At 39.6% G+C, this 12,649-nt stretch overlaps 1 protein-coding gene across 1 annotated transcript; it reads left to right on the forward strand.

Moving 5' to 3' along the window:
- Positions 1-239: 239 nt before the first annotated feature.
- On the forward strand, positions 240-1,019 carry LOC117247494 (transposable element Tcb1 transposase). The gene has a single exon (XM_033612081.2). The coding sequence runs from the start codon at positions 240-242 to the stop codon at positions 1,017-1,019; it is 780 nt and encodes a 259-aa protein (XP_033467972.1).
- The last annotated feature ends 11,630 nt before the right edge of the window (positions 1,020-12,649 follow it).

Consider the following 12,649-nt stretch of genomic DNA (forward strand, 5'->3'; position numbering starts at 1 on the left):
TTGTGCTTTTTGACCCTACGAGGCCGCCGTCATTTACCCGACAGGAGGGGTGAGTGAGTGAGCCCTGCAATCTAGAATTTGACCACTGATGTCACTGTTTTCAACCCATTTTACACACTGGCCTTTTAAAATAGCAACATTTAAAAGGCTGAATGTGAGACCTGCAGCCAAATTGTGCTTTCTAGTCTAATGTTTATCCCCTCAATTTTCACTGCAATATCCTTACTGCTATCAACGACATGACCAAGACCAACAATGAAATGATCGCCCGAGCTGTACAGCAGAAAATCGAGGCAGATTTTGGTGTTCAAGTGAGCCTGACGAGTATACGCCGCGCTCGCAGGAGGTTGGGATGGACATTCAGCAAGACCCGTTTCTGCCCAGTGCTAAAGGAGTGCAACAAAGATGCAAGGCTGCAGCAAGCTTCTCAGTGGAAGGCGTCTGGGGAGACGTGGCATAATGTACTTTTCACGGATGAAACAACAGTTGCACTGGAGCACTATGCAAGGCAAAGTTTCCACAGAAAGGACCACTTTGTTGCCAAACCGCAACCAAAACACCCGTTGAAGCTTCATGTATGGGGAATGATTTCCCGGCGAGGAGCAGGTCCGATGGTCATCTTCGATGGAATAATGGACAGGACCTACTTCGAGGAGTCCATCATTAAAGAATTCGCTGCACCATACATCAGGAATTATTTTGGGTTGCATCATCGCTTTTTCCAAGACAATGATCCAAAGCACACAGCTGCTGCAGCTTGCATTGCATCTGAGGGCATCAACTGGGTGAAAACTCCAGCGGAGTCGCCGGACTTAAATCCAATTCAGCTTGTTTGGCACTCCATGAAAGACTACATCCGCAAAGAGGCAAAGCCAGGCACAAAACAGGAGCTTGTCCAGGCCATACAGGTGTTTTGGAGGACAAGATTGACGGAGAAGTTCTGCAACAGACTTATTAGTGGTTTAGCTAAAGTCACTAGTCTGATTATCAGGAACAAAGGAGGGCATAGTGGAAAATGATACGCAATTTGTCTCAATAAAAATATGGCAAAAAAAAAACCTCTTACTGTCTTTCTTTCTTTTGGTTACATTGTGGGAAGTAATATTTTAAAATAGGCTATATATTACAATAATTTTGTGTAATATTGCTAAGCCTATTTATTATTTTAAATAATAATAATATTCATATTTGAAGAAGTAGCCTATTGATTCAATTCAACTTCCTTTCTTTCTTCATTTGTGTAAAAATGTAATGTAAAGAGTAAAAGCAAAAAGTTGTCAGAATAATAAATACAGTCCAACAATAATCTTGCGACAAAGCTAAACTTTTTAACTATCCAAGGTATTATCTACTTTTGTAAATTATTGTTTCATTTTATCGACATGTTAGAGTGAAGGCATACAGAGGGAACTTGTTTAGATGAGTCACAGTGTAGCAACGATTGAGTGTTCAATTGCTCACTCAAAATGCCTGTAATGCCATGTGTGAGCACACGTGTTGAAACAATAAGGGTACTTGGCTTGCATTGTTCAAAAATTCCAGTGATTTAAAGGTTATCTCCTCATATTTCATTTTCTTTGGTGGTTTATGCAAACTGCTTTTACCTCCATTTGCAATCCTTTTCATAATACTGAATGAGATTAGGCTGCCTGTCGCCTTCAGAATGGTTGTTTGTGTTCACATTCCTCACCTGAAGTGGTAATGATTCAGTTAGAGGTGAGAAACACTGCCGCCCGCTCTGTTTCTGCACTCAAACAATTCTGAAATTCGTTGTACTACAAAAGCTTGAAATGAACGTACAACTCGTTGTTTTTTTTATCGAAAATATGTCACTGTCTTCATTTATTGTGTATAATTTCTCTAGCAGCAAACACATTTAAAGGAGACGCTTGTCAAGTCTACGCCCGCTGTCCGTGGTGCTGAAATCCCCGCTGCTGCTGACAGCAGACCGGGGGAGAACAAAAGACACTTCTTTGCTCTGTGCTTTCAGAAAATAACCATCATGCAGTCAGTTCGTCCCTGCAGACAGGGGCAAAAGGATCAATGCGCAGCCTCCGTTTTCTTTCTGATTGCGTCCGTCTCCTTCATTCAAACTTTGTCAACACGGTTGGGATTTGTAGTGAACATATGTATGCTGTTCACTATAAAATGTGTTTACTATAAATAAATGCATCTCTGTGCAGAGAGGGCTTAAAATATTCATCAGTAGGTCAACAGGAGAGAAGGTCCACTTTTGGAAATGCATGAAAGCCCTGAGTCAGGAGCGCAGACTTCTCTTTTTTTCATTCAAGGTTACATTCAAATAAACACAAGAAGTTTGTGCTCTAGAGAAAGGATCAGCACTCAGTGGATCACCTCCTAAGCCCTATGATAAGCTATTATGGCAAGGCTTAATATACAGACCAGTGTCTTTGGGGTCATTGGGTGGGAACCTCCTTTCACCAGTGTTTCAAATAATGCTGTTATGTTCCTTAAATGGCTTGATTTAGTTATCAAAGTTTCATTTTCTTAACAAAACATTCTAGTTCTCTTATAACTGCATGTTATTATAAAATAACTTCAAATCAAATCCTTAATCAGTGATAAGTGTGCGTGCTTCCCCCGCCCCTCCCAACAAAAAGCAGACAGCAGAGCCAGGAGTGCGCAAGACCACCTTTTATTTTTATTTATTTTTTATTTTACCCATTATCAAACCTGAGTTCAACTTATAATGACATGACAGTAAAAATATTGATTGGTTCTCTGTTGATTTTTAAGGCTTTACTGTAGGATACTATAGGTATAACCTGCATCGGTACCACTGCCCACCGCTACGGTGGGCAGAAGAATTAATAAAATAAATTAAAAAAGAATCATTAAATAGGCTACAAAGACTCAATTTCTCTCAGCCAGAGCCAACATAAAAATTAGTTCAGTGAATTCCTGCTGTATGTTAGTGTGTTGGCTTTTTATTCATGAAAGCCAGGGACACTTGGCTCCAACACACATTCAAGAACTTCTCGTCACATCACTTCAAAAAATAAATGTGTTTATTTTACAATATCAGAATAATTAAGTTAATAAAGCTAAAATGAAATATCACAAAATCATCGAAAAACTCCATATAGCCTAAAAAGACTCAGTGTAGAAACATCTTCTCTCTCTCCCCACATTCCAAATAACCCAGTATGCAAACAAAAGGTTAGAGCATAGTAATGCTAAATCACTGGCGTTGGAGGGGGAAGGGCAGCTCACAGCGCACCGCCATGAGCCGACAACATTCAATACGTGTAAACCAGAGGGGACCCTGCCTGTTAGCGTAGAGTGCGGCTGAATGTACATTATCCCTTTTAATTGCACAACGGATCTTACTGCTCAGTATCCCCTTTAATGATTGTTTTTATTCTCTTGCCCAAAATAGCAAAAAAAACTGCACCGGCCGCTTTATTTTTTTTAAATTTTGACTAGACTGTCCGCTGTCAAAACAGAGGGGTCTTTGTATGGGGTGCCGTTTGTAAAGTGGCTCACGCTGAAAATAACATCAACATTTTGACATTTTGCCACATTTAGCTTCAAACAAAAAGTGTTGTGAATTTTTTAAGTCATCTTTTACCACATTTACAGCAATATTTGTTAACTTAGAAATATATTAAATAGTTATATCTAAATATTAAATGTGGCACCTAAATGTTAAATGTTAAATCTAAATATTAAATCTAAATCTAAATCTAAATGCTAAATCTAAATGTTAAATCTAAATCAAATAACGAAATAAAACCAACTTATCGGGGGAAATGAACACTTGAACATACATTAGCGTGATAATAACTATCTAAAATATCAAGAAAGATGTTTGGAGAAATTTTATTTGATGTGTACTTTGAGTTGTCAGTGTCCCTTCGGAGGGATTCGCCTTGTTGTTAACAAAAACTTCCGGGTAGAAAACCAGCGGAGTTTAGCTATATATATATATATATATATATATATATCACATTTTTCACGTCACTGTATCACCGTTTAGACTAATCTGATTTTTGTAAAGTCTATAAACACAATGATTGAACAACCATTACTATTTCTGTGTGCACGCATTGTAAATGATAATATGGTTATCGTAGATTAGCGGGGCTAACTGTTAGCTCTTAGCCCCGTTAGCGGTGTCTGTAATGACTCATTAACTCTTAAACAGTCTGTGAAAAAATTTTTTTTTTTCTAGCGGATGTCTTAGTTACAACATGATTGAGATAGCAAAGCAGTGTTGTGTTGTGATGTGTGGTATTTATTCAGTTTTGGGAAATCACAATGCTCAGTGGACGCAGCAGCAGCAGCAGCAGCAGCAGCAGCAAAGCTAACATCAGGACATGATCTGTTAAAAGCCTCCCGTTGTCGGATATGACATGAAACTACTCCAGTTTGCTCAATCATGTTGTAACTAAGACATCCGCTGGACAAAATATTTTTTTCACGGACCGTTTAGAGTTAATGAGTCATTAAAGACACCGCTAATGGGGCTAACAGCTGACGGTTACCCCCGCTAATCTACGATAACCATGTTATTAATTTCAAAACGTGCACACAGAAATAGTAATGTTTGTTCAATCATTGTGTTTATAGACTTTACAAACACCAGATTAGTCTAAACGGTGATATAGTGATGTGAAAAATGTGAGATATTCATATATATATATATATAGCTAAACTCTGCTGGTTTTCTACCCGGAAGTTTTTGTAAACAACAAGGTGATTCCCTCCGAAGGGACACTAACAACTCAAAGTACACATCAAATAAAATTTCTCCAAACATGTTTCTTGTTGTTTTAGGTAGTCATTATCACACTAATGTATGTTCAAGCGGCCATTTCCCCCGATAAGTTGGTTTTAATTCATTATTTAATTCTATAAACACAGTCTGAACATTTCAAGCTTTTATTTTGGTACTTCCAGTGACTGGCAGTGTGAATTTGCATATTAGCTAAATATTTAGTTTCACCCAGAACATTTAGATTTAACATTTAGATTTAGATTTAATATTTAGATTTAGATTTAGCATTTAAATTTAACATTTAGATTTAGATTTAGCATTTAGATTTAGATTTAATATTTAGATTTAACATTTAGATTTAGATTTAATGTTTAGATTTAACATTTAGATTTAGATTTAATATTTAGATTTAGATTTAACATTTAGGTGCCACATTTAATATTTAGATTTAGATTTAGATTTAGATTTAGCATTTAGATTTAGATTTAATATTTAGATTTAGATTTAATATTTAGATTTAGATTTAACATTTAGGTGCCACATTTAATATTTAGATTTAACATTTAGATTTAGATATAATATTTAGATTTAACATTTAACATTTAGGTGCCACATTTAGTATTTAGATTTAACTATTTAACATATTAAATTTATAAATAATTTATTAAATAATTTGTATATAAGTTAACAAATATTGCTGTAAATGTGGTAAAAGGTGACGTTAAAAAATTCACAACACTTTTTTAAACATTGTTTGAAGCTAAATGTGGCAAAATGTTGATGTTATTTTCAGTGTGAGCCACTTTACAAACGGCACCCCATAGTCTTTGTACTGTATGTGAAAACTTCGGCTACTTGTCAAATCCTGTAAAGTTGTGATTATAATCTCTTGTTATTCAGTCTACAAGTAAAGTCTTTAAAAGAAAAAAGGTGAAGGACCGCCAGTCCGAATAATGGAAGTTAACGTTCGAAGAGGCAAGGTTTCGGAAAGGCAGACAGTTACCCCTGAAAAGAGTCGTTGCTATAGAAACGATACACTTCCACGTTTGATAAACTGAATGACTGCAGGCTGGTTTTTTGTGAGAGAGGCGCCATCTCATGGCCATACCCTGCAATTAAATGAGTGGGCATGTCTAGAATTAAAATAGGAGAGGGAGCGGGGGGGTAGAGCCAACACAGCTGGCTGGCAGCCAGCTAGAACTTGGCTGGGATTTAGCTGGGATTTGACAGGCAGCCAGCTGACAGCTGGCTGGAAGGGGAACCTTTGAGTGGCTCCTACTGTAACTAGCATAGGTTGTTAACTGTGTTATCATTGCTAGCTCTGTTAGCACAGTTGTAGCACGTGGTGGTGCTAACATACTGAACACTCTTAAAGGGGTTTCGCAGCTCAAAATGAAGCTGCTTACTCATGGAGCTATCTGAGGGGAGAATCACGGGTGGCTACCATGTTTTTCCAGAACAGCAACCCCGAAAAAGCGGTGCTGCTAGCTCGCTTCCACCTGACCTGGGTAGTGCGCAGTGCAGAGTGGTCAAGGCTTACATTAGCTAACCAGTGGAGTCTGGAGAGTGGGCAGTGGGCACTGCAATTTCATCTGTTAACGCAACTAGCCGGCTGTCTGTTAGCATAGCCAACAGAAAAATAATGTAAATAAAAGGTGAGACATTTAACATCACAAAACATTAACATTTCACCACTTGCAAAGAACTTGCACTAGAAATGTTGTGCTAAAGCTCACTGAATCAGTGGAGAGGAAACAATTATTCTGTGAAGAAAAAGTGTATGTACACAGTGTTGTGCTTGTGTTATGTCGTATTGTTGTTCTGCCTTATTGGATAAACATGCCCTAATGTCATAACCATATCTTCTTCTTCCACACAGTTGACCTTCAGACATTTTAAGGAAGCTCCCTTGGAAAGAGCCACTAGATGGAGGCCATCCTTGGAGAGGGCAACTTTGGTTTTGTAACCAAATGCCACAACACTGAAACGGACGAGGTGGTGGCCATCAAGGTCAACAAGAATCACCCCAGAATTATTTGACAGGCAAGAATGAAAATTCCCATCCTGAAGCAGCTGCAGTGTCTGGATCCAGACACTTGCAATATTGTGAGGTGGAATGGCTTTTTCAACAACAGGGAATGCATCTGCCTCAACTTTGAAGTCCTGGATCAAAGCCTGTGCAATCCATTACGAACCAGCTGGCCAGAGCCCTTTCCTACCCGAGGACCATGGGAGCTGTACACGCTGAGAAAGCTACAGGGTTCCCCCTTTAGGCTGGGGAGATAGACTATGATGTTGCAGAGCTTCATCAGAGACTCAGCGTTAGCCAGCTGACTATGTGCTAGACTGTGGGATGGGTGCAGCTACTATTTCTAGCAGCAAAACAACAGCCAGCAGCGCTGGGTATTTAAGACATCAGAAGAGTTCCACTGTAACAAGAGTTCTACGCTGCGGACTCAAGACAGATCAGACTGAGTCTTGAAGACCTCGAGCAGCTGATGGGCATGACCAGAGGACACCAGCACGATAAGCTTCAGTTGGTTGGCCTGATCAAAAGGATGCTGCAGCTGGATGCTCACCAGCACATCCATGAGTTAAGTGAATAATAATTTAGGAATTTATTATTTGAATTTCAATATTTTGAACTTACAATTATAAGTTCTGAAATGATTTGACACCGACAAACCTTTCTTGTTAGACTGAATTTGTAAAAAAGAAAGAGTTGATTTACAGTGTAGAGATGTCTGGTAGGAAAGTTGGGTGAACACCAAAGGTTGGTTTTCTTTGGATTTGGCAGTAACAGAAAACACTTTATATTTTTCTTTAAATGCCAAGTGTGTGTTTCCAGAGAAGTTATTTTGAGATTTTTTATGCCAAAGAATAGAAGACATGTTGGCATTTTTACAGTGAACACAACTCACAGTTGTTGGTTGGTATTAATAGCTTGCATGTGATGTTGCAGCCTCGTACTGTTCATCCTATAATACATTCGCACATATGCAGATTGTGCACAATGGGCTCCTGGGCCCAAATTCATAACAGGCCCTCTACCCCCACAGCATGACAGGTACAACAGAGTTGAAGGACTCAGATTGCAAAGAGTACTCAGCCTGTCTAAAGTCATATGATAGAGTGAGGGGACAGAAACACTCACTTTATATGTGTCATGACGGTTTATCTCTTGTAACATTTTCAAAGTGAATGTTTAGGCTATTCCCTCAGTTTTCCCCTTTTTAGGACTTTTGGGGCTCTGTTAATGACATAAATGACTAAGCCCTTTGACTAGAAGTGCAAAGTTTATGACAGTGACTTCACACAGAGGCTCTGGCATAGGGCCCCCATAAACCCTTGGGCCCCTGGGCTTGGTAGGGCTGTTTGATAATACACCCACGCATTTACAAGATACTTTGGCAGTTTCTCGTGTTTGCTCCTGGAAAGAAATGTTGCTGTCTTAATTTACAATACTATCTCTCTCTGTCTCTCCCACATACAGTACACACACACTTGCAGCAAACTTGTAGGTCAAAGCAGTTTATTATATTTGTGTAGAGAGGCGTAATCCATTGTATGTGTGACTGTATATGTAGATGCACACACTGTAACTGACTATGGGTGTGTTTTGTGTGTGTGTATTGTGGTAGTTTGTATAATGCAGGGATTTGTAAAGACAAGCTCAGATCATCCCTCTCGTCACCTTGTGTTTACATAAGCTTTCCCTGTGCTACCAGCTTAATACACAGTAGACTGAGCAGACACCAGGCTGTACACACACTCATTATGGCTGTTGAGCAAAAATTACAAGCAAAACTAAGTCCAAGGAACGTTTCATACCATATTATTTTATGGGGTTACATGTTATTTAAAAAAAAACAACCCAAAAAAACTCCTAATCCAAGATAGCCTTACCTTCGGCACATTAGAGTTATCTTAGCCGGCAAATCACTGGCTAGAAATGAGAAGCTGCTTTTGGGTTCCTTTGTCTAAATTCCAGTAGCGAATCTGACTGGTGTCAGTAGATCTGTAATTATACAGATGATGCCTCTAGTGTCCAATGCAAGGAAGTGCATTTCCTTACGGATGGATAGAAACCTGATAGAAACTACCTGTAGCGCTAGGAGAGAGGTTAATTTTGTCCATTTTTTGCCATCCAGTAGTTTGGAATATGCGCTTGGAACATTACCAGGACAAAAACAGGACCAATATTGCGTGGCAATAAATAAATCAATATGTTGGCCTGTCAGGTTTGTGACATGTTTTGTGAAATATTTAATTAAAAAGACATGTGAACGGCTGACATAATGTATAACCATATTTTGTTGGGGGTAGTTTCGCAGTCACATCGGATATCACAGATATTCCCATAGGAATGAATGGACTTCTGGTTGCATCATTTACATGTAAGTGGAAACGAGGCATGATACCTCTCTTATTTTTTCATATCAAACTGCATATGTTGCGTTAAACATTCAAAACTGAAAACAGCTGTTTATCTTAACTTTTGAAAAGTTGGATGGCTTTCAAAGGACAGTGACATAACAGGATAAAGGGTATAGAGATTTAGGAGAGAGAAGCTGTAGATGAATGAATTTTGCCTTTACAGTACAGGACATTTTTCAATGTGAAGCCTCAATCTGGGTTTTGTCACAATGATTTTCTGTCTTTTTTTCTAATCTGCTTTGCGGTGTTGGGGAAAAAGCCTCCCCACAGGAAATTGAACCATTATCATCGTAGACAATCATTCTTCACGTCATCATTTCCATAACATAAAATGATCCGCGATGAGTAATAAATGGGATGGATGGTGTTCATTTATGATTCCACACAGAACTGCAGCAGCACCGGGATTCAAAACCAATGGAAATCTTTCACCGTCTGAAGCAGCAATAAGACTTGTATATTTCATCTGTTAGTCTCAACCAGCTGCGGTCCAGGGGAGTTACTATTCAGTATCTTGGCAGCCTGCAAGAGCTGCAAAGAAGGCAAATAATAGGACTGCATATTGTACAAGTTTTCACTCTGAGACATAACTCAAGATTTATTTGCTTGATGTTTCAGCTCTGCTTAAATTGCCTTCTCTTATAAACAACAACAAAAAAAGTGTTTTTCACAGTAGTGGAACCCAGTCCCAAATGATATAAATGTGTGGCTTGTAAGATAAATTTGCATCAGCATAGGACAGCATCAAAGACAGGAAAGAAAGAAACAGAGGGAGAGAGAGAGTAAATAGGCTATGTAGAGAAGGGGGGTGCAGAAGGGCCGAAGAAAAGAAATACACACACACACACATGCACAAACAGGACCTATACATGCATTAAATGGAGAGATGTCAGAGCGAGGGGGCTTGGTGCCTTGCTGAAGGACACGTTGGCAGTGCCCAGGAGGCAAGGTGGCACCTCTCCAGCTACCAGACACCATCATAGACTGGTTTGTATGATATTTTAGGAAAACTGAGACATGACAGCTTGTATGATATCCTACAAATTAGTGCTCCATGCATGACTTTACATCTCGAAAGTACAGCTGCATGATTAATGTAAAGTTACGGATGTTAGGTTCAGGTGAGTAAAGTTGCTGTGGTTACATTTAGGAAAAGAAACATGGTGAGGACGTGCCTTAAAATGACTCAAAGTTCACTCAGAGTTCACACAGTTCCAAATACGCGTCTTCAAGGGAAAGTTCTGGAGGAAAATTAGAGGTTTTGTGACCCATCACCCACCCCAACCTGCCTACTTACATGACAGCTCGCGACTGCTTCCTTATTTACTCCCATCAGCACACTAGTCATGTGATCACAGACTTTTTAAAACACATGGGATATGTACAAATTTGGGTGCATTACTTTTCATAGGAAAATGTACAAACAGTTTATAAGAACAGCCTGCACCCATAGAGCATGCACAGCAGACTTCCTCCAGCCAAGCCATCTGACTTTAGGAACCTGAATGGGGATAAAATAATTAAATTCAGCAGCTTTTCTAGACTTTCCAAATGTTATAGACCAAACGGATCATATTGATAGTCACTGTATTTTCGTAGGGCTTGTGACGCACTGAAAAAAAAAAAAACCTGTTTCCACCATTCTATAGCTGCTCTGTATGCCATGATTGTGTGAAGGAAAAATGCTTTGTGGGCCCTTGCCGGAACATGAAAACACACTAAAACACTTCCACCACTGTCAAATTGGCTTTCAGGCCCAGCACTGTTCCAGGGGGGCTTGCTCAGAGGCACTCAGCCTCAAATTACAAAAAGACTATAAATATGATGCAGATGCAATGTTACAATAAAAATAATAAAATAACTGTAAAGAGAATAAATAGTGCAAAATTAGTCTCTTCTCTATGAAATTATTTAAAGGGGCAAAAAGCAAAATCGTTTCACTGCTAGGTTTGCTGTCATGAGCCACACCTCCCTCTACCTCTGCTCTCCAGCCAGGTTAAAGTGGGAAGGAGCAGCGGGTTTATCGGGCAGCTGAGTGAAGCTGGGTGAAGTGTGTTCTTGCTACCATTGATGCTGATCCCACCTTCCATGTCACAGCATCCTCTGCATATCTTACCTGCACGTATGCATGCTTCTTGAACCAGGGGTCCAAAAGTGCGGTCTTTGCTAGCATGTTCACTTGGTCAATCCCCCCCAAAGCTTTGGCCAATTCTGCCTCATGAATGACTACCTGGTGGGTGGAGGGTGTTCTTTGCTGGCGTACAGTAGCCTTCTAGAGCCCTCTCACTATTAGGGATGCTTTTAAGCTGTCACAAATGTGTGACAGCTTTATTTTTGTTATTATTTACCATAATGCAAGTATAGCCTGTTAGCTGCAGTTATATCTGAAATTGCACAGCCCTCCAGTATATTCAGTTTTGACCTTTTGGATGAGGTCTTAAATTTCCATATCTAACTGTCAGATTTAATACATGTGCAAATCATCCTGAATGGTTCCAGGAAAGGATGTCATTCACAGCCTTATTCATATTGGCTTCACTGTCACAGACACAAACACATTCAACATTCTTGTCACTCATGGCCTTTTCAGTGGCTATCAAGCCCAGTTCTTTAGCCAGATGTGCAGCTGTGTGGTTTATTTGATTTCAAAACAGACCAATAAACTGACTAGCATAGTCGCTGTGCCAGAGGTCCAGCAGTCAATCTTTTTTTTTTTTTTTCTTTTTCTGAAGGTCAGCTCTAATTTTCTCACAGAGATTAGAATTGTCTGGATATCGTGCCTCTACTGGGAGGCACATATGAGAGGTCAATTACTTTTGTGTAGCCCCTAAATCCCTGTCACCCACACCTGAAAATGGCTGGAAATAGGAGGCAATCATTTTATCCAGAGACCGGTCTACTTTACTCTGCTGTAGTGGCATTATGAGCCTTGAGACAAATCTTCTCATGTAAGTTTCCCTCTGCTGCGTTCTCTGTGCTGATTGGTCCTGTCCTGAGGTTGTTTGCGTGCTTGAATTTGATGTGGTTGTTGTTGCGGATGTGTTTTTGGATGCAGCATATGTAGTTGCTATTGCTATTGCTGAAGCACAGTAGTTTATGCAGCTGTAGTAGTCAGGTCTTGTCTGACCTGTTGTAAAAGAACCTTGGAGTGTTTGCTGATTAAATGCCTTCTCATGTTTGATGTGCTTTTTTGCCTTGAAAAGATAAAAGCACCCAGCATAACTGGCATCTTGTATGCCAAGGCCTGTCCATGTCAAAATGCATTGAAACAACACTTTTTTGGTGTGAGCTATTTTTTTCTCCACTGAAAAATAACCCTGTTTCTCCTTTTGACTCTGTAAACTCTTTCAGAGGAGTTAAGGCAGGTGTTGGCTACTTGCCAGAACATTACATAGCTGCAAGATTCATTTATTTATTCATTCATATTCTGTGACCGCTTATCCTGTTGGGGGTCGCAGGGGGGCTGGAGCC

The sequence above is a fragment of the Epinephelus lanceolatus genome, chromosome 21 (genome assembly GCF_041903045.1).
Source record: "Epinephelus lanceolatus isolate andai-2023 chromosome 21, ASM4190304v1, whole genome shotgun sequence".
NCBI classification, from domain to species: Eukaryota; Metazoa; Chordata; class Actinopteri; order Perciformes; family Serranidae; genus Epinephelus; species Epinephelus lanceolatus.